Source organism: Xiphophorus maculatus, chromosome 23 (assembly GCF_002775205.1).
Source record: "Xiphophorus maculatus strain JP 163 A chromosome 23, X_maculatus-5.0-male, whole genome shotgun sequence".
Lineage (NCBI taxonomy): Eukaryota > Metazoa > Chordata > Actinopteri > Cyprinodontiformes > Poeciliidae > Xiphophorus > Xiphophorus maculatus.
Window position 1 is genome coordinate 20,457,123 of NC_036465.1, and position 23,535 is coordinate 20,480,657.

General features: G+C 46.8%; 1 protein-coding gene across 5 annotated transcripts in view; it reads left to right on the forward strand.

Annotated features, from left to right (window-relative positions):
* The window catches only part of LOC102222063 (glutamate receptor 3-like), a 123,902-nt gene that overhangs the window by 27,190 nt on the left and 73,177 nt on the right, over positions 1-23,535 (forward strand). For all 5 annotated transcript variants that reach the window (XM_023328957.1, XM_023328956.1, XM_023328955.1 and 2 more), the window contains exon 3: positions 22,342-22,581. In XM_023328957.1, coding sequence (XP_023184725.1) covers positions 22,342-22,581 — 240 coding nt within the window. The remainder of the gene's footprint in view (positions 1-22,341; positions 22,582-23,535) is intronic.

Here is a 23,535-nt window from a genome sequence, read left to right on the forward strand (position 1 = left end):
AACCACTTTAGGGTTGTTTGACATTTATAAAATTTAATTTTCTAGCTGTACCTGAATGTGTCATGCACAGATGTTAGGAAACTCCCCACCAGACCCTGCAGGTAGCCTTATGACGTCACGTCCGCTAACTTGTTTCTGGTAGCCCAGCAGTGATATTGTTTCAGGTGAGTAATTCAGTTAAATGCAGAGTGAGGTACTGCCTTTTAAAGAAGCATAACTTTTTGCCCTCGTCTCTTTTCTCCACTGAGGCAGCATGAGAAACCGTAATGTTCACAGAAAGCCGAGATGAGTGAGTCCTCTATTTATGTTTGTGTCGTTTTTAAGTTGCGCTGCAGAGCGGTCGCTGCACATCCGGTTCATAACTAACCAACAGGATTGAGAGAGAGAGAAGAGCCATAGAAAGTCACTGTAACAACTCTAAATTCAGTTTCTCTAAATAAACAGCAACCTTCCTCTTTTTGTTGCTTTAGCAACTAACTAGAGTAGAAAGGACATAACCTCCACTACAAAAGTCCATAATCCCATAAAGCATTACGCAGCGTAGATCATGACCTGCACACCTTCTGTCAGCACTGAGATAAATTAACATTACATTAACTCAGCCTGTTGGGTAATAATTCAGGCCTGGAGGAATTACAGTGCTAAAGATACAAGACCATCAGGTTAACACCCACATAAAACATAAACAATTTACTGTCAGTTCCTTTTGAGATAAAAATAAACTAGAAGTGCCTATCACAGACAAATCTGGAATAATTCCCTTTTTATAGGTAACCCGAGCCATCAACCTGATTAAAAATCCATCACCTTTCAGCTTCTTGTGTGGTCTAATTTCTGGACATCACCAGAAACCAGCTTGCATCTCCTAAAAGCTGCAAATAGGTCCTGTTAGCAAATTGGTCACAGAAGAAAGCTGTAAATCAGACTAACAAAACTTAGTACTGCTGATTGTTTCCATGAGTTGGATACTTAAAAGACAAGAATGGATTAACGTCACTACAAATGAGGAAAGATTGATGGTTTTCTGCAGACATGTGGTATTCACTCTGGGGTGTCAACATGAGCCCCACCCAAAGGCTGCAGTGTAGAAACATCAAAGGTAACAATAACGAAATATGAAGTAGAGAATTATAGTTTTACTTTATGCATTTTAAAACATGACAAAGGCAGATCTTTAATGATCAGCTGCTAACACATGTTGCAATCTAGACAGTCATTGCATACTATGATAATAGTACATTTGGAATATGTTGCAATTGTTACTTTAGTTCTTACAAATAGACTTCACAAATCTCAAATCATGTTCAAGTTATTTTCAGTGTAAGTCTATTTAGTTAATGACTGAAATGGTAAAATGTTTAATATTTTGAGCAAGGTGTGGTGAAATGCATGCTAGACTCCATAGAAACATCAAAATAGTCTATTATCATCATTGGGGAAAATCATTAGCTTCAAATCAGGCACTAACTTCAACATTATCAGGTTGCAACATTATCATTGCAAAACAATATCATTATTACTTTTTAGCAGTGCTTGTACTGTGCATTAAATAGGGAGCGCCCATTCCTATCGACTGGACATACGATTAAGCAGTTGAAAACTAGCTCCGGGGCCAATGATAGATGGATAACTTTTCTTGCGTCATGGCTGTCTGCCAAGCCGTGCTTCTCTGGGCAGAAAGCCATTGCCCATATCAAGTCGCCTCAGCTGGATGAAGGTTGCTTTTTTATTTTTATTTCCATCCATGCACCTGTTTGTTAGTTAGCACAAACAGCAAAGCCCTGAAGATGGCTGTTTATGTTTGTTTTTAACTGGAACTTGCCCAGTAGTGATTGAGAGAGAAAAAAAACAAGAGCCTTCTGCACCAAGCTTAAAGTGCTCTACTAAAAATCAATATCACCGCTCCCGTTAATTGTATGTAGTTGTAGAATAACTCTAGAAGGGTCTATAGCGCAACGTATACACATTGCTACAACAACAAGCCCCCTGGTGCTGTGTAAGCAGGCACAATTGATGTTCATTAAGGCTGACTCTAAAGGCGGAGGTGCAGCAGCAGATTCTGAAGACATGATTGTTTACTACCTTCAGCAATAGTTAGGTATGGGTTGCGTAAAAAGAGGAGAGGGTGCAGGCATGTCTTTTGGAAAGAAAATGACCAGAGTAAGCCTGCAAAACAAAAGCAGAATGCATCTGTGCAAATGTCACCTCCTTGAGACAATCTTTATTGAGCTCAGATTATTCAAGATGGCATTGTTCTTGGAATCACAGCAGCCCCCTAAACATTTCCACTAGAATAAGTTAATCTCAGAGAACTACCAAAGGGTTTCAACAGAGGATGATTTGGTAGCGACGTCTGGGCTTGCTCAAAGGTTAACCCTAAAGGCACAGGACAGCTCAGCTGAGATAAAGGAGCTGCTGGATCTAGACCCGTAGGATAGGTCTTATGTCAGTGCTCGCCCAAATTAAGAGGAAGTGCAGAGGAAGCCGGGTTTCGACAAGGGCTGCAACTCTCACTGGCTCGCATTCACTTTGGGAGATTGTCCCTCTCACCCTGCAGCCCTTACCCACAATGCTGCAGTCCAGTTGTTGATTCACTTATCAAGAAGCTTTGTTGTGTGTATGTGTGAGAAAGAGAGAGAAAGACAGAGATCAGGAATACTTTGGAAGAGGTCCTTGTCTGAGCGTAGATGGTAAGGGAACAGAATAATAGCAGATGAGGCAAATCACACCAGTGATGAGGTCTCTCATTCACACAGTAACTCTGCTTAAGAGCCAAATATCTGAGCACCATCATGTTGTTCTTTGAACATCAGAGGGGGGTTTCACATTCAATCACAAAGGCTCAAAACCCCCACGGGGAGAGAATAAAGAAGTATCGTCAGCCTGATTAGAGGGCATAAAATAAGAACTGTCACCTCTGTGACTGTTTGTTGCTAACACCCCCTATTTAAGGCAGGAGTCGAAGCGATATCTCACTGTGTAACCTAACTGAATATCCATCAGGGAATCAGAAACAAACATTTGAAACAGCCATCAAATAGGATTGGATAAAGCCATCCCCCACCCTTGTCAACTGAACTGCTGAACTGTAATATTCAAAGTGTTTAAGAGTGATGAGAATGCTTGATTACCCAGCAGGAAAACTGGAGAGTCAATCAGAATATGTTTATGATAGAGCAGGCAACCAAAACACACCTGTAGCTTTTAATATTAGTTTACACCTTAATGGCTTCTGACTTAATGGAAGCTGTTCAAGCCTAGCAATTTATGCTGTCTCACTAGAGTGCAAGATGAAAACACAAACCATTTGTTGTGGTCTCTGAAGAAATGCCACGAGCTCTTTCTGACGAAGAAAATGATCATTTTACTGAACTGTACAATTACGGGATTGTTGGGGTGTAGTTTTTTCCAGACAACGCCAAAACTAATAAAATATTTGTTTTCTCACTCTGAAAGTAAATGCCCAATTAAGCATCGTTTTTTTAAAACTTTCTAAGGATTTTATTTTTCAAACTCTCTTGGCCTGTCTAAAAAAAAAAAAAATAAAGATCTATTTTGCATTTGATGACACTTGTTACATTAAACACTTGCCACAACCTGCCACAACTATTATTTACAAGACTGCTGAAAGTGAAAGTTCACTCGTTGTGTTTTTCTACTGGAGGTGAAAAGGGTTGACGTTCGCAGCTCTTTTGGAGGGAGCCAACTGAAGCGGCGACAGGAAGCAGCAGCGCTCACAGCTGCTGTGAATACTGCAGTGACTTGTTCACTTTGGATGAGGGAGCAGAGAGATAACTGCTGGGAGCTTGGAGCTGGAGCTGGAAGCTTTCACTGAATGTTGTGACGTTTCTATCCGCTGCCTGCCACTTTCCCAGCATACAAGCTGCAGCCTTTATCAACAGATTCTGTGGGAAAGCGGGCTATCTTTTTGGATGCAGTGCACTGATTTGGATGTCATCAGATGACTAAGATTTACCATAACCTAAAGTGATATTTACTTTTTGACCTCAGTTTTCTATACATCAGGGCTTGAAATTGCATTGCATATTTAAACATTTCAGAAATATATATTTTTATAAAATTACCTAAAGTTTTTTTTATCTTTTTATGCTTACAGAATTCACTTACAAAACTATAGTGACGATTTAGTATTGTCATTTCCAGGCTGATTTATGTGATGTTTTATTCATCAAACAGTCGTTGTGAGTTTTTAGTCTTTTCAGCCAAGATTTTTCAAGTCCTTGCGGTGCAATGATGAATGCCTTCTTTAGAAAATGTCATAAAATAAAAATGAAAATAAAATCAGATATTAGTCATCATATTGACATCATCTGTAGCACTGATTCTTGTTTAATTACAAAAGGGTTTGTCGGCGCTCTCTAGGGATTATAATGCTCTGTAAAAAAGTATTCTCAACTCTCTCTGTTTCACATTTTTCCATAGCCACGTTTCATTTTATAGTACAGGGATTTCATGTGATAATTCCCTGTTTTTAGTTCTATCCATTTTCTCATTTACTCTGGCCAGCAAAAAAAAAAAAAAGCTTCGTACATTATGACAAAGCCATATCCGTTTCTGAATAGGGATGGAGTGTTTATCACTATGTACGGCATTAGGTTTTTGCTACATATACTTCTTTGAATTACGGCCAAAACAGTAAAACTTAGGTTAGCTATTGTCAAGAAAACTGGCATAGGGTGTGAGATCTTTCCGGGTGCATGCAGAAAAGGTGCATAGAGGCCTGAGAGAAAATAAGTAATCTTGTAGTTTGATTAAAAGCTAATTAAATTGAATATGAAGGAATAGTAAAATGAATACAAGTAATCACATAATAACCTTCTGAAATGTATTATCTGAAATGTGATCTGTAATGATTTCTGTAATGAATTAACTGTGGAAAGATTATGGTTGATGAATTATAATAAGTAAGAGATGTGATTGATTGTTAACTAAGGATCAAACTTGTGATGATGTGAAGTTGTAATCATTTGAAATTAATTCAAACAGGTTTAACAACAGATTTAATGTGTTTAATGAGCTATAATACATAATAGTGGGTTATAGAAAAAGAGAGGAATACAGCACAGTCCTGAAACAGGAAATGTCGCAAGCAGTTCTGAACAGATGGCCAGAGCGCACAGGATGGTTGGAGTGTTGAGTTTGGCTGAAGCAACGGAGAAAGGGGAAGTACGGGACTTTCCACCATGGTCAGCAGAAATAGATTGGGCAATGTGAGGACTTTTTCATGAGATACAGCAGATGTGGAGAAAGTCACGTAGGCCAAACCTCCCCATACACACACATGGTGGAGAGATGCATAAAAAGGGGCTGAAAAGAGGAACCAGCCGTTCCCAGTCCGACGGCGCAGAAGGAGAGACAACTTGCTGAAGCAGATTGAGCCACGGACCGCACTTCAGAACCACGGGGGAGCTCGGACTTCACACCGCCAAGAAAGGACTGGGTTCCATCGCCCCATCCCTGGTTCTTCATTCGATCGTCGGTCTCGTCTCAGCCCAGCAATTACAAACTCTGCAACAAGACTTGGAGGAAGGACAAAGCTCCCTCAGGGATGAGGAACTGGGTTTTGCAAAAGGATTCGGACCCGTTCTGCTTTGTTTCTTTTCTAAAGAGGGTTTTTTCCACACAAGGCAAAGACCTCAACCAAGGATGCTAGAAATTCCTGTTGCCAAAGATCCACCATCGTCTGGGTATGAGTTGAATCTGCTCATTGAAATTCCATCTCAGAACTTGCGACTTTAGTCAGGGAAAAGAGGACAGGGTAGTATGATTGTACATGTAAATTTTATTACACTGTTTTTGAATTATTTACGATTGATTATTGATTTGTATGTCGCATATCCCTGCTTAAGCTTGCTTAATAAATTTATACTATAAAATTCTAAAGAGGTTGGTGGACATTGGAATTAATAGAGTCATTTAATCTTCGTTCAGTTCTTTTAATTAAGGTAAAACTAATGTACATGATTCCAGTAAATAGGAGGCTTCATAATTTCCTTTGGTGAGAATAAATAATGACCCTGGGACTTACATCTAAGTCACTAAACATAATCTAGCCGGTTCCAAGTGCAAGTTATGATTTAGAAAGTGGGCTACCGTTAACAGAAGTGGTTATTGGAATTATGCAGCTGTGAGGGCTACTCAGCTGATTGTTTCTTAACTGTAAAGGGTCATAACTTCTGGATTGGAGGTAGTTAGAGCTAGACGAATCACTTTCGCCACCAGTTTAAATAGATTATCTCTTATAGAGTACTTTTAGGGTAATACCCAGGTCTCAGAGATTTTCCGGACCTGTTAGACAGAGAACTGGTCAGTAGGCAGCCCTGGGTAGTAGTGAGGAGTGGGCGGGGCTGACTATTGCAGGATAACCTTCATGGCGCCCAACGTGGGGCGGCGCACAACTGAGTAGGCGGGCCCCAAAGACACCAAGTCAGTGAAAACAGATGCGAGACTCTGAATAGCTCACTTGGGTTTCTAACTCTTAGGGAAGAGAGTTAGTGGTGACTGACAAGGCCATCAGTCACAACCCTCGCAGTAACTGTATAGCATACAGGTGAGGGAAAGCTTCTACTGAGGATAGAATGACCAGATCCAGACAGTGAAGCCAGTAGCCAACACAGCCTGGACCCATCCCTACTCGAAAGTGCAAAGAGAGGCTTTGGGGGATAGGCGACTCGAAAGACAAAGACAACTATGAGTGAAGAAGAAGAAAGAGGGGAACTGGATCCCCTGCAAAAGCCAGCAATGGGACAAGGGGCAAGCGACATCAGCCGGGACTGGAGGAGTCATCAATCCCGTCTTTCCCAATCCACTATGACACGACTTCCTACAAAGTTAATATTACTCGGTGATGGATTGGAATCCTGGACTGAAATAAATAAGAAGATGTTCTTTGGATCTCACTACGTCACCGGTAAGGACATGGCTCAGGAATTAATGGAGATCCTAGTGAGGAATCACATATACTACTGCACCCAGCTCAACCATGGCCACCGCCTGGGGGTCGTCAGATGCCCAGTGAAGGTTGCTAAGAAGGCGGAGGTTGGGGAGTGGCTGGAATGGTTCGCTAGACTCCTTGAAGGATGGACAGATGGTAAGCTGCGGACTGTCTACAGCCCCTCCGAAAAGTATGACAGCATAGTAAAAACAGCTACACTGGCAGCGGGCATCGACGGAATCCTGGTGGACCCTCTCGTTAGAGGAGTGCGCCAATATAAAGAGTATACCGAGGCTCTACAGAGACTCTCGGCCTACAAAGAAGGCAAAGAAAAGGAGCAAGCCCTCGAAGAGGCAGGGTCGGAGGTGGCTGAGGCTCCGTCCCGACCCCCCAGCAGAACCACGACACCGACTCGCCGGCGGAAGCAACCTCCGAGGGATCAGATAGACCTGACGGTCGGCAGCGATGACAACGACGGCGGTGACAGCGGCGACGACAGCAACAACGATGACGACGGAGGCATCCCTGCTCAACCGGGTCCATCGCGGAACGAGGACATCCCACCTGCACCGGCCAATGAGGAAGACCCCGAGGGACCACTCGTCGGCGGTATCACCGAGGAGCAACTGGAGCAAGCGGCCAGGAGCTGGTCCCCTCGACGCGGTCTGGAGCCCGGGTTTCATCCCCGAGTCCACAGCACGGAGAGAAAGCATCTACTACCACCTACGGAGACCCCAGCGGCCGGCAGTTCCGACGAGGACGAGGAGGAATCGGACGAGGAGCAGTGGGGCCCCGGCCGCCCCAAGAAGAAGACTCAGAAATCGGACACCTGGAGGATGGCCCGAGAATTAGCCGAACTACCACCGGGGGCCAGCAACGTTAGGCTGCAGACCGGCCTCCGGGTTTATCAGGTTATTGGAAGAATATGGGATCTTGAAGGTGACGGACTGATTGTGTTCACCAATGACAAATACAAGATCCACAATCGAAAGTTCAGACACAGCCTTGAGGACCAAGCAGGGCAAAATTACAAAATGGATTCAAAATTGCTAGAAGCCACCTGTAGCCCAAAAACAAGGGGAGAAGTAGTCTTGATGAACGGCTATAGTCTCCCTTATGGGGCTGTAATCCTAGTCCCGATTGACGTCTACCGAAAAGGAGAGAGTTTGGAGGAATATCGGAAGAAGATGTGGCATGGACTCGAGCGGGGCCTGACGGCGGCCAGCAACGAATGCATGAGAAGAGTGATAGTGAGTGTACAGGGACTGAGATCGCCAGATCTGCCAAGGGACACCGCCAGATCAATCGCGGAGAATGGAGTGGTGAATATAGCCAAGACCAACAGTCATTTCTTTGTGTTCAAAGAGGTGGTGGTGGTGATTGACCCCCGTCTGCATCGACTCCGTACTGAGCAAGGGGTGAAATTGGCAGCCGAGTTAGAGGAGCAATGCCGCATTAGCCATCCATCACAAGAAATCAAGAAATATCCCTTGAAAATTCCCCAGAGTGGGGTTTCAAACACCACCCAGATAGGTAAAGCCAAAGCCGTGCAGCCACCCAGGATAAAGATAAAGGAGGCACCTGTTGAACCAGGGTTCTCCGCAGCAAAGTACGTTAAGGAGTTCTCGTTTGAAGAGAGCCGCAGTGAACTGAAAAAACCCAAAGCGGGAAGAGTCAAGAATGAGCAGCCGACGGTCCCGGAAGAAGAAGGACCGATGAAACCAGCCAAGATTCGACCGCTGAACTCCCCCAGGAGAGAACCTCTTCGACAACAGCAGTATGAGGACATCAGTGACTCGGAGGACGAAGAGGAGCAACCGGAGATCGAACATCCTGGAGAAGAAGAAGGGGAGAGCGATCACGGCAGCGTCTTCTCCGACCCAAAGCAACTACCGGCCGAGCACAGGACACTCCGAACAGGACAGCACCGGGGTAAGAAGAAAGAAATAGAAACCTTTGACATCGAAGGATCTTCTGAGAGACTGGCAAGAGACGTGACCTGGGGTCCCGTGCAGGCTAAAGACGGACGGCGTACGTATGTACCAGAAGTCGGCCAGACCGAGTACCAGATCCCGGCAGGATGGGCCAGCAGATTGGGAGACCGTGTGCTGCTCGAGGTGGAAGCGACAGTCGGAGAATGGGCTAACATCCTGATGACACCATCCTGCTCTACACTGACAGCACACTATTCCCTGACTACCAACTTCAGGAATGCATACATTGGAATTATGTATGATGTGATGCTGCGACGACTGAAGAAAGCCGCCTTCAAATACTCCAGGGAGGCTCGACAGAAGCTGGACGAAGTGTCGGCTGATGAAGAGGAACCCCAGGCGACGTCTTCGGAGCCAGGACCACAGATCCCGGTGAGACCACCAGGGGCGTTGGCTCAGCTACCTGCCGCTAATACGGGACAGGACGCTTACGCCGAGCTGAAGAATCTAAGGCTGGTGATTAGGAGTAAAAACGCAGACGAAAACAATGAGGAGTATCTGAAAGATGTTTGGCCAACCGTGTTGTCTACCACCAACCACGAGGGAGCCAAAAAGTTGTGGCTGACCAGCGTGACCTCGGACCCGATGGTTGGAACAGATTCAGCACAGAGCAACTATGAAAGGCTGGTGTTGGAGGACATGGATGATGAAGAGTCCCAGGTGAAGAGAGCTAGAGGACGACTGGACAAGGGAAGCCGGTTGGAACCGCTGTGGCACACACTTAAACAGACCGTTTCCCCTGCGAGATATGTGAAAGTACTGCGTGAGGTGACAAAAGGACGCAGAGGGGAGATCGTGTTCGTGAAGTTGCCAGTGAGAAGCACGACGGTCGCTCAGATGGATGTAGCGGTGCAGGGATTCGACCTGGAACAACAGTACTACGAGGACAAAAGGAAGAAGGAGGCTAGCCAACCGGCAAAGCCACCTGGAAGGGTTAACATCAGACAACCAGCCAACTTCCAGGGTAGACCGTTCCAGCAAGGAGCACCGCCATCCAACTTCCAGAGCAGACCGTTTCAACAAGGAACACCGCCATCCAACTTCCGGAACCGGCCGTTCCAGCAGAAACCACCAGGACCGCAAGGGAAACCGACCAACCCTCCGGCTTCATCAAACCAGCCAGGAAAAGGTCAGTTCCTGACAGATGAGGAGTATAGGAAATTGAGCCAAGAAGAGAGGACGGCCCTCCGTGAGTCCCGTAAAGCCGGGGCCGGAGGGTCACCAAAGTAATGGCGTCCAGGTCGCGGGTCGTTTTAGAAAATGCCTACTGGGAAGGGGACGAAATCTACGCTAAAGTGGAAGGAGTGCCCTACCTAGTGGACACCGGAGCGGAGGTGTCGATGACCCGCAAAGACCTAAAAACAGCAGGACACCTGAAGGTTCAGTTTGCCAATGGAAAAATAGAAGAAATGCCATATGGAACCTGGAAAGGAGTAGTATGGGTGAAAGGTCCCTACAATCTCCTCACAGTAAAAGACTTAGACGAACTCAGTAAAAAGAAAGGCACACATCGCCGACTGGAGCGAAGGCTGACAAGTTTGAAAGCAAGATTGGTGAAAGTCGGCCCGACTCAAGCAGGGTCAGAAAAGCAAGACTGGTACAAACCGGTCGACATACCAACGGTGACAGAACAGAAACTTGAAGAGAGTGACTTCTCCCCGGCTGGGAAAGAGAAGCTACGTAAAATCATCGCTACAGCACAGGTAGCACGGTTCAAGAACGATTGTGGAGATTTGGGCCCAAAGTTTGTTCATCACATCGAAGGTGGGGTTCATCCACCTGTTCGGCAGTACCCGTTGAACCCAGGAGCAGTCGAGGAGATGGACAAGATCGTGAAGGAGCTGGGCGCCCTAGAGATCATCAGAGAGGAGCTCAACCCGATCCCCAACAGCCCCATCCAGGCGGTGAAGAAACCTGAATCGGCTGGAGGGGGTTGGAGGCCAGTTATCAACTTCAAGGCCCTGAATCGGAGAACAATAGCAAACCGAGCCAGTTTGATCAATCCACAAGGAGCGTTGAAAACTCTTCGAGTCAAAAAGTTCAAGTCCTGCATCGATCTAGCCAATGGATTTTTCTCTCTACGCCTTGCCAGACAGTCGCAAGGTAAAACTGCATTCACCCACAAAGGCAAGAGCTATGTGTGGCAAAGGTTGCCCCAGGGATACAAGAACTCCCCAAATGTGTTCCAGTCAGCAGTGATGGAAGTATTGGGGGACGTAGGTGCTACTGTGTACATTGATGATGTTTTTATTGCTGATGACACCGAAGAAGAACACCTAGAGAGGCTACGAAAGGTGATTGAAAATCTCACCAAGGCAGGTTTGAAGCTAAACCTCAAGAAATGTCAATTTGGACAGTTCCAAGTGAACTATCTGGGTTTCCAAGTCACGTCGGACTTGGGACTCTCGGATGGGTACAGAGAAAAGCTGACGAACATTCAACCACCACAGTCAGAAAATGATTTGCAGAAAATATTGGGACTGTGCAACTATGTCAGAGACCATGTACCCAACTATCAGAAATATGCCAAACCTTTGTACCACTGCCTGAGGAAAAGTGAGGACGACGAGAAAGACGGAAAAAGACCCTGGGTTTGGACAGCAGCAAATCAACAGAACCTAGAGGAACTGAGAAGGGCCATTCAAGCAGCTGTGAGATTGGAACCAAGGAGTTTGTCAGAAAGACTGGTGGCAGAGATCAGCTGCGAGAATGACGATGCCATGATCAAAGTGAGTAACGAAAATGGAGGCTTAGTTACCCTGTGGAGTTACACCCTAACTTCTGTTGAAAAGAAATACCCGCAGGAAGAGAAAGAGCTAGCGGTGTTAGCCCGCTATTGGGGTGTGCTGAAAGATTTAGCACAAGGACAACCAGTCAAAGTCATCACACAAAGCCAAGTTCACAAGTACCTAAGAAAAGGAACTGTGGAAAGTACTAAAGCAACCAATACTCGGTGGGGAAGATGGGAGGACATCTTGCTGGACCCGGAGCTTGAAATTGGGCCAGCACAACCTACCAGTAAGAAAAAACCACAAGAAACACTTGAGAAGCCAGGACAACCGGAATGGACAATCTACACCGATGGATCCAGAAAGGGGTCCGACCAGTCGGCATACTGGGGATTTATTCTGAAGCAGGACGGCAAAGAGAAATGCCGCCAGAAAGGAAAGGCCCCGGGTAGTGCTCAAGCCGGAGAAGTGACGGCAGTACTGGAAGGATTGCTGGAGCTGGTGAAAAGGAAAATCAAAAGTGCCAGGTTAGTAACCGACAGTTACTACTGCGCTCAGGCTCTCAGAGAGGACTTGGCCATTTGGGAAGAAAATGGTTTCGAGACAGCAAAGGGCAAGCCAGTGGCACACAAAGATTTGTGGAAAAAGATTGCTGAGCTGAAGCTGCAGTTGGAAATAGAAGTGCAGCACCAAAGAGCACACACGCATGAGGGAGCTCATTGGCGTGGGAATGATGAAGTGGACTGTTATGTCCAACAAAGGAAGATCGTCTTTGTCGGTACCGAGAAGTGGGACAGAACTCCCAAAGGACGGGAGGTCCCAGAAGAATACGTGGTCGAGGTCGTGCGGAGCGTGCATGAGGCCCTTGGACATGCAGGCGTGCGACCTACCCGTAAGGAACTGGAGGAGCAAGACCTTTGGATCCCAGTGAAACAAGTCCAACGCGTGCTAAGGGACTGTGAAGTGTGTGGTCAATACAACGCAGGTCGCCGAGGGCAGCGGATGGATGGGTTGTCCATCAAAAGCACGGTCCCCTGGGGCTCAGTCTGCATGGATGTTGCAGGACCCATGGGGATAACAGGAAGGAGAGGTGAGAAGTACCTCTTAGTGCTGGTGGATTCTATGTCGGGGTTTGTAACTACAAAAGCAGCCAGGAAAGCAAACGGCAATAGCGTTGTCGGCATGCTGGAACAAGTATGCAGTGCCCTGGGAATCCCGAAAGAGCTGCGCACGGACAATGGGACTCATTTCCGTAATTCACAGGTTGACCAGTGGTGTCAGAAGTATGGAGTAATGCGAGTTTACTCGCCACCCTACACCCCACAAGCTAACGGAGTGGTGGAACGAGCCATAGGGTTAGTGAAAAGCTGGATAGCTAAAAATGCTAACACCAACAGTTGGAGCACCCAAGCGGTGGAAATAGGGCAGGCCCTGAACGACAGAAGCAGAGCCGAAAGACCCGCCCCTGCGATGGAACTCAACCAACGGCCGTTCACCACGAAGGAAGTGGGGCGGGGCTCCAGCGACAAAAAGGAGAAGCTGACGCCCAGAGTGCCATTCCGAGAGGGACAGCGCGTGTGGGTCAAAGCAAGAGAACAACCTGTACATGCAGCAGTAAAACCCAAGTTTGAGACAACTGACATCGTCAAGAGAGTACTGGATAGGAACACAGTATTGCTGGAAAGAAAAGGGATCCAAGGAGTCGAGCAGCTCAAGCCGGTTCCTGACTAAAGCGAAACAGAAGCCGGTGAAATGGCCAGTGAATCATGTACCATTCCACCCTATCTCGGACTGGCCACCGTGAAAGGGGTGGTTGTAATTAGAAGAACCCCTTCAGGGATTTGGGCAGGACGAGCCCTGAAGAAATTGGATTGGGCCAAAAATGGAGTCCTGTCGGAGGACAGAGAGATGCTGGTCTGGAGGAAAGCTAAAAGCGGCTGCCCGGTTTGTTTAGCCGACCACCATCTTCCCATTATCTGGGAAGGACCGGGCCGTGAGAAGCCAAGACACCAGGAGGCTACCGCAGAGATGCTACAACACCTTCGCGTCTCCCCAGTCACGGTATTGAACAACACAGTCTGTGGGAACTGCCGAGTGGGTTACCTGCCCCGGCTTAAGTTGGAAACCCAATGGGGGTGGCTCCAGGAAAAACCAAGAACTTGTTATTGCACGTGGGACGGAGATGAGCTACACCACTGCCCTGTGTGCGAGGAACAGCTGAAGAGTGGAGAGGTAACACTGACAGGCGAAGCTGAAGGGTGGCAAGTGACAAGATTTTACAGCTCGCTGCGATATTACAGAACCTATGGGCAAGTGCAGCCGAACTATGGGAGCTCCATACCGATAATATTACCAGGACCTTCCGCCCCTCCGAACACTCCAGAGGAACTGGACCCATGGGTGTGGAAGAGGGAAGAAGGGCCCCATGATGTCCTGTGGGATTCTGTTCAGGCCGCCTGGCCATATGACGCTGCTAGAGCATCCCTGTCGTGTCCACCATTGAATGCCAACCACTCTCCTGTGGTCTTCCGGGTACATCGGCCTCATGCATACCAACCATCAGCTGAGGAGCTAAGTGCACTCCCAGATGACGCCCGAGAGCAAGCCGTTAACGGTGGGTGGACAGGCCCCTGGGAACTAACCACCTGGGCACATCTAATTTTGGAGGTCATCAATGACTGCACGATACCCATAGTGGATCTGCCGGATGTACCAAGAGAAGATGGGGTGCGCAGCTCGGATATGTATTACTACACCACAGAGGTGGAAGGATGGGGCAGCAATGCGGTGAGACCAAAAGAGAAGTCTTGCCTGTACTGGGTGACAGCGGAATCCCAGTTTCGGGATGGAGTTTTGCAACACCCGGGAGGCGTGGCTCACAGGGCGAGTACGCCCTCTGATCCTAGCACCTCCTGTCATGTCCAGCTGTCAGTGCGCATGATCACCGTCCCCTATAAAGGGATCTACTCAGTCGGAGCAGCCATCAAAGTGGTACCAGACGAGCAGACTCACGCCACCGTGTCCAGTACGGAGCCGGAGCCTCCCAAGAAGAAATCCAAAACTCACGCCTGGCAGAAGCTCGCCTCAGCATTTCCATGGAGAAAGACAAACCAAGACTGATGGACGCACCGGAAGGAGGAAAACGAGTCGTCGAGTCTGCAGGTCAGCAAAAAACCAAAAAACGAAAGGGGAGACAGTGTTTTGTGACTAGATTGTTCAAAGTGGGGGTTGGAGTCTCATCGGGACTATCAGACAGAGGCCCGTTTTTAAAACTCCCTACCACCTCCATTCTACTAGATATGCCAAGAGAAGATTTCACTGTTTCCAATCCGCTCACTGAGGCCTATTTTCTTAAGTATCTCATATATCTCCGACCCACCAATTTCCAAAACGTAAAAGAGGTGGGGGAAAGTGAAGAATACACGACGCCCCCTGCCATGAAGCCACATTTATTTATCCCTACCGCACCGCCCGCTTGGAAAGGAAGAGGATCCGACAACACGGTTAATGTTGCATCAATCTCCCCTATGTGCCCAAGATCTCTACCATGGACTTTTAATACAGTGTATTTCAGGTTACAGGGGATCGAGCTACGGATTAGGTGGGGTCCCCATTATCTTGAACCACTGCAAGGACTGTATTGTGAAATTTCACTTAATGACATGCTGATTTGGACCACTTCACCAAGTATGGCGAAAACCATAGTAAGGAGGGAAATAAATCCTGAATGTTATATATTTAATAACACCAAGCTTCCATTAAAATTGGAAATAGATAGGGTCTACCCCAATCCACCACACCAGAGGATTTTTACTCCGTCAACCTGGGGGTACCGCACTAGACTAACTCTGCATGGACAATCATTGTACACCTACGTCTCAGTACCTGCCCCAATAGGGTACAAACACGAATCCTGGCAAGACCAGGCGCTGAAAAATGGAACCGCCCCAGGCCCATTCCCTAGGCCGGACTACTGGAGGGTGTTCCACTGGAAGTGGGTGTGGAGGGGGTTGGAGCCTGATTTACCCTACCCCTCTCCCATATATACAGCCCTGCAGCAGAGAAGGGCCACCAGACGGGTTGGAAAGAACCCTGCCAACCAGGGCCACTTCAACTCTCTGAGAAAAATCTGCACTACGCCTGATACAGCGGATCCCAGGGAAGCACTAATCTGGCCAGGATGGATGCTATCGGCATGAGGCGCAAGCCTACAGACCCGAATTGCCTGGATATCACATCGGATTCAGACAGCTCTACTGACACTGACGACGACTCGGAGACCTCTAACGAACCCTTGCTACGGAAAACGACTACGATAACCAGAAAAACCCTATGCCTGAAAGGGCTGCTAACGCTTCTTGCCCTGCTGTTTGCTGCTGCTGTTCTTGCTACTATCTTCTACTTCATCGGAGTTGGACCGTGGTATCTTACGCATACAAGAGTCACCTACGGACATTCTAAGTACGCTAACTTCAATTGTTGGAATACAAGCACCACGGCTATTTTTGTGCCATGGGACAACGAAACTTCTGTCCAGAATCGAACCAGCCTATTCAGCAAGGACAACGGGAAAAAGTACGTGGAACGCCGAGCCTTCAAATTGAACGACTCCACACTGGACGACCTTCTGAATCGCACCTGGGAGATCTACAACTATGACTTCCTCGAGACTGGAGTGCTCTGCTGGATACGGGTTCTGCACAACAAAGAACGACGGACCGTCAGATGCAACTGGATTCACCCGGACCGAGGTATGCCAGAATGGCATTGCAACATGGCTTGTCGATCGCTGCTATTGATGCCAAGTCAAGGGTACTGGGATACCGAAGTAGTATACCCAGCCCCACACAGGTCCTCAGGCTGTCGGGCCTGGCTTCCACGAGGGGAATTTTGGGGAGACATCCACCTGAACTGCAGAAAGGATGACATCATCCCAACAGCACCAACGGGCAACTGGACCTTCCGAAATGCCTCTCGAGGTATCCTTCCAGTCAATGCAACGATTTCACCTACACCAGCCAATTTGACTAACATGACGGCTTTCCTGATCAGACAAGGACCTAGACGGTTTATGTATGAAAATGAGCAAAAGCACTGTTATACACACCACTTTCGTTGGTTAAATCCTTGCCTCTGGAATAAGTTTGTGCAATGTGCAGGACAGAATTATATAGTTACAGCCATAGAGGAATACTGGGCCGATTTGTGGCACTCTACACGCACAGTCCGCACAGAAGTTGAAACCTGGCTGAACAACTCATTCCCATGGACATTCATAGCCAAAGACCAGACGTTCTTTATGGGAGACTTCCCGGAGGGAACGGTTCGCTCTCATACTGGTTTGGAGGAGCTACACATTGCCAATTTGCGTACACAACCCCTTCCAACTCCTGATGACCTTCTGAGCGCTCCTAAAACGGACTTTGCAAAAATTGACAAATGTGTCGCCAAAAGAATTTTTGAGAGCCTTAATGACACCTGTTGGAGGAAAACCCACTCATCGCCACGTTGTGACCTCTGGCAAACGGGGAACGCTCTTCACTCCACCTGGAGGTACAACTGCCCTGATCCTGAAAAAGCACCTACTGCCAAATGGGCTTTGCGAGCCTGGTACGAGGATTACACTCGAAATTGGGACTACGAGTGGTGGGGACTCCAACAAGATGAGTTTGAAGCTTGGGTAACACCATGCCTCACGGAATCAACAAACTACTGGGTCAAGTACCAGTACATCGCCACGGTTTATTCGAAAGACCGCATGATTTGGCCTGGAGTTTTTTGGAGACCTGACAGTTATGTCAACCCGAGACCTTGGCGCATGACCTGTAGAAACACAACAAGACGGGTCCTCGAATGCACAATCAGTTTGGCCAGAAGACCCTGCCAAACCGTCCGAGGTTGGGAAAGCTACTGCCAGGAACATTATGCAGATGAGTATGACACTCACTCTTCTGAGGTTACTTGGCGGAAAATCAATGGCACATGGCGGAGGGCCATAGTGAGCGGACGGACATGCACCGACGCAATCCTAGGATATCATCTCCAGAAGCGCAAGAGCATTCTTGGACTACCCGTTCCGTTCATTCCAAATCCCCTTATAGCCATCGCCGAAGGACATGCTTTTCGGAAAAGTCTGTGTGAAGGGAACATAGACTCAGGGTTTGACTGGGTAGGACCCAACCTGTTGTATTCCAATCTCACCTGCTCCACCACTATGGAGCATTGGCAGCAATGTGGAGAAGGCTCTAATAGACATGACTGTTTCTGGTATGAGACTATGGGAGCAACTTTGGTGGCCGTCGCCACCGAGGTTGTGGAAGAAATTGCTCATGTGGTAGAAGAAGGCCTCAACATTGTTGAACAGTGGCTGCTAGACGCTTTGAGCGTGCTATGGCCATATCTCTTAGGACTCCTGGGCGTCGCCGTAGCAATACTCATCGGCAAAATCGTCTTGGAGGCGTGGCTGAAAGCACTTTGTCGTTGCAAAAAGAGGAACTACCAGCCCCTCCCCCCTAAGGAGGAGCCTACTTCTGCATAAGAGAGAGCTGCCGTGTGCCTGCGAGCCATTCAACCTTCATCGCAGCTGCCGACAGGATCTGATCCAGAGCGACCATCATCTCACATCATGGAAAACAACTCTTCGACCAACTCATCAAATCCCAACTCACTTTTTGCACCGATTCAAGTGAGTACCATTGAGCACTTAGGGATTACCCTGGCCTGGGTAGTCTTCTGCCACACCGGTCCTTGGCCCAAGGGACATCCTATGAGGATCTTCGTCGCGCTACAAGGATATGCCAAGCTTATCCTCCGTCCAATCATTCTCCACAGATGGGGGTTGGCTTCGTCCCTCTTTGCCTGTTACTTGATGGGCCGTACTCGCATCAATTGGCGCAGGGGCGTTGTGGTCTGCCTGTGGCTCATCACCGATACCGCAGCCCTGATACTGGAATTGGTCCTGGGGGGCGCACAAGCTACACGAACCGCCCCATTTAAGATTCTCACAGCCATTCTAGAAGGGCTTTTCGCAGTATCTATCCTCATCTACTTAGCGCGCCAGGCCTTGGCTATCAAGGGTCGAGGACGGCGAATTTGGATGCAAAAGTGGGTAATTCTGGCTCTTTGGGCAACGGTTTGGGGGATCCTGGTGGTCCTCTACTGGCTTCATGAGACCTCGGACCTCGCCATTGTTGTCTGGCTGATGACCTACGCGGCAATATTCCATGATTCAGCTCATGTCTATGATCGAGGTGAACCGGCACCAGATCATGACATTTCGGCTCCTGTGATTAATTCACCTTGGCTCGCAAAACAAGCTGGCACACGGGCTTAAAACCAGCCTACTCTCTCAGCTTTCGCTTTAGCATTTTCGTCATTGTAAGTACATGTAGTTAATCAATAACCACTAATCATGAAGTTACCTGGGTTACTGTTTCTCCTCAGGCATCAACCTGCTGTGTGGGATGTGGGATCACCGCAGAATCCTATGGATTCATTTGGGTGGCATCGTCCGCCCGCTGGTGTCACAAATGCGTGAGCAGCCATTTTAATGATGTAACGGCAATTCTCTGCGCCACAGGGCTGGAGGATTTGCCCTACATAGCGGATTCCACATCTAGATCCCTGGAACGGGTGCACAAAATCGTGTGGACCTCTGCATTTGGCCTAGCCGACGACGACTTCCCAGCATCTCCATTGTATACGGGGCTACGGCTGCCCGTAATTCATAAGTTGTGGGAACACCAACTTACTCGGCAATGCCTCCCAACTTTACATCTGTTGGATGGCCGAGTTGTGGCGGTGGGCGACTATCTTCCGCCTACACGTCCCGTGTCTCCGGATTTGTTTATCGACGTCGGATGCCAAGCCAGCAGTGCGACTAACGAGAGAGGTACCCAAACTGAGAACCTCAGTTCATCTCCCCAAGCATGCCAGACTGAGGACATCCTTTCCCCTTCATCTCCATCACCAAGTGATATGGATTTCCAGGATCTGCTGGCAGAGTTGGACGGCTACTGCAACAATCCATCAACGCTGCCAGACTTCGGCATGGACTTGCCTTCGCCTCTGCCGCCTCCGCTGGAACGTTCCACCCTTTCCGTCTCAGGTGACTCTACACTTGACAACGATTTGGGCGCAGAACGCTGGCTTTCTCCGCCATCCAATCTGTCGGAGTATGCGGTTGTGGATTCCTGGACACCTTCATTGTCTCCGGTTACCTGCTATGAGCGGGACATCCTCACTATCACTTGTGATGATGGACTTGATCTCTTTTGACTTTGGACTCTGTGGTTTCTGCGAAGCACCGTCCGATCTCATGGAGGGGGTGTCAAGAAAACTGGCATAGGGTGTGAGATCTTTCCGGGTGCATGCAGAAAAGGTGCATAGAGGCCTGAGAGAAAATAAGTAATCTTGTAGTTTGATTAAAAGCTAATTAAATTGAATATGAAGGAATAGTAAAATGAATACAAGTAATCACATAATAACCTTCTGAAATGTATTATCTGAAATGTGATCTGTAATGATTTCTGTAATGAATTAACTGTGGAAAGATTATGGTTGATGAATTATAATAAGTAAGAGATGTGATTGATTGTTAACTAAGGATCAAACTTGTGATGATGTGAAGTTGTAATCATTTGAAATTAATTCAAACAGGTTTAACAACAGATTTAATGTGTTTAATGAGCTATAATACATAATAGTGGGTTATAGAAAAAGAGAGGAATACAGCACAGTCCTGAAACAGGAAATGTCGCAAGCAGTTCTGAACAGATGGCCAGAGCGCACAGGATGGTTGGAGTGTTGAGTTTGGCTGAAGCAACGGAGAAAGGGGAAGTACGGGACTTTCCACCATGGTCAGCAGAAATAGATTGGGCAATGTGAGGACTTTTTCATGAGATACAGCAGATGTGGAGAAAGTCACGTAGGCCAAACCTCCCCATACACACACATGGTGGAGAGATGCATAAAAAGGGGCTGAAAAGAGGAACCAGCCGTTCCCAGTCCGACGGCGCAGAAGGAGAGACAACTTGCTGAAGCAGATTGAGCCACGGACCGCACTTCAGAACCACGGGGGAGCTCGGACTTCACACCGCCAAGAAAGGACTGGGTTCCATCGCCCCATCCCTGGTTCTTCATTCGATCGTCGGTCTCGTCTCAGCCCAGCAATTACAAACTCTGCAACAAGACTTGGAGGAAGGACAAAGCTCCCTCAGGGATGAGGAACTGGGTTTTGCAAAAGGATTCGGACCCGTTCTGCTTTGTTTCTTTTCTAAAGAGGGTTTTTTCCACACAAGGCAAAGACCTCAACCAAGGATGCTAGAAATTCCTGTTGCCAAAGATCCACCATCGTCTGGGTATGAGTTGAATCTGCTCATTGAAATTCCATCTCAGAACTTGCGACTTTAGTCAGGGAAAAGAGGACAGGGTAGTATGATTGTACATGTAAATTTTATTACACTGTTTTTGAATTATTTACGATTGATTATTGATTTGTATGTCGCATATCCCTGCTTAAGCTTGCTTAATAAATTTATACTATAAAATTCTAAAGAGGTTGGTGGACATTGGAATTAATAGAGTCATTTAATCTTCGTTCAGTTCTTTTAATTAAGGTAAAACTAATGTACATGATTCCAGTAAATAGGAGGCTTCATAATTTCCTTTGGTGAGAATAAATAATGACCCTGGGACTTACATCTAAGTCACTAAACATAATCTAGCCGGTTCCAAGTGCAAGTTATGATTTAGAAAGTGGGCTACCGTTAACAGAAGTGGTTATTGGAATTATGCAGCTGTGAGGGCTACTCAGCTGATTGTTTCTTAACTGTAAAGGGTCATAACTTCTGGATTGGAGGTAGTTAGAGCTAGACGAATCACTTTCGCCACCAGTTTAAATAGATTATCTCTTATAGAGTACTTTTAGGGTAATACCCAGGTCTCAGAGATTTTCCGGACCTGTTAGACAGAGAACTGGTCAGTAGGCAGCCCTGGGTAGTAGTGAGGAGTGGGCGGGGCTGACTATTGCAGGATAACCTTCACTATTAAGCCATCATGTTCCCACTTTTAGAAAACGAACGAAGCAGTGTTTTCTCACATAAGCCTGCATTAAATGTCATTCTCTGAGGCTTTCACAAAACAGTTCTACTGAGAATGAACTACAGGCGATCTCTACTTAGTTCACAAAGTAAAGGGGATTACAAATGTTCAACACATTCCTTTTTTTAATCAAAAATGTTAAAAAGAATTTTCCTTCCGCTTTGCAATTATGTACTACTTTGTATTGGTTTGTCACATAAATTTCCAATATAACATGTTGAAATTTGTGGTTGTGATGTGAGGCATGACTAAAAAAATCAAGAGGCATAAATACTTTTTCAAGGCACTGTAGATTGTTACATGCATCTTGAAAGCCATTAAATATAAAATGAGGAAAATGTCACAGCTTAATGTTGTCAGCATCTGCATTTGTGTGTTTATTTATTTACATTCTTTTCACTAGTTATCAAGCACACAGAGCATTTACATACAGATGATCCCTTTTTCAGTCTGTTGTGTGTTTGCCACTAAAGAACGATTACACCCTGAAGTGATGAAGCTCAAGCTAACAAAAGTGAAAACATGCTGACGCATGTCCTCTTGCACTTTTCTGTCCCTGCAGTTTGCTCCCAGTTCTCCCGTGGGGTGTACGCCATCTTCGGATTCTACGACAAGAAGTCCATGAACACCTTGACCTCCTTCTGCGGCGCTCTGCACACCTCCTTTGTCACGCCCAGTTACCCCACCGATAACGAGGTGCAGTTTGTCATCCAGATGCGGCCGACCCTGAGAGGTGCTGTGCTCAGCCTGCTCTCCTACTACAAGTGGCAGAAGTTTGTTTACCTCTATGACACCGATCGAGGTAAGTTGAAGAGTCTTGAGCCGGGCGCATATGGACTGGATTACAGCCGAGAACTGTGTTCTAGTGACTCCATAAAGCTAACGCGTAGCAGGATAATGGAAGTTTAAATTTGCTCTGTAATACCCCATGGGAGCCTCATGAAGAGTTGCACTGTTATAACTCTAATAGAATATTTTGGTATTATGAAAATATGAAATGCATTCACTTGCAAAGCATCACCCTTGTAATACTCTACCTCTCTAAAAGCAATAGCACTTTTATGAGCTGTAGCATTTGGATCCATCCAACAGTTGACTGGTTGATGCCAGTTAATCTCCTCTTTAATCATGTTGTTGATATTGGCTCGTCTTTCAACTGAAATGAGGTATGTCACAGCTGCTACTAAAGTGTTTCCAACCAAAATCAGACTCTGCGGCGGCCTGCGGGAGCAGTTCATTGTGTTGCTTCAATGGGGGCTCTGTGTAGTCCCCAGATTGCCTTGCATTGTGGATGCTGTGTACATGACAACCTGTCAACACAGGAAAGTTTTAATTTCTTGGATTTCTAGTGTCAGGCGGGAAAATGAGCTCATTATCTCTCAACAGAAAAATGATCCTCTCCTCCTACCGTAACTTCAATTTGTTCAAACATCACCTTGCTAGGGGGAGAGGGAGATTTCCAGCAGATGACAGACAAAGTCAAAATATCTGTTCCTCTTTGTAAGCGTGCCAGAAACAGTGTTTTCCTGGGAATGTGCATTGTGAATTGTGGTTGCTATATTTAGTAGTTATAGAAAAGCCCTGACCAGCAGATCCAGTGCTGTGAAAAAGTATTTATCCATTATAGAGTTATTCTTTTAGCTTTTTTGTCACATGTTTAAGACAATGAAGAAATTTTATCAACAGTTTAAAATAACCTGATGAAAGCTGAATTTCATCAGCAACAGCAAACCATCAGATGCAACCATCAGAAACA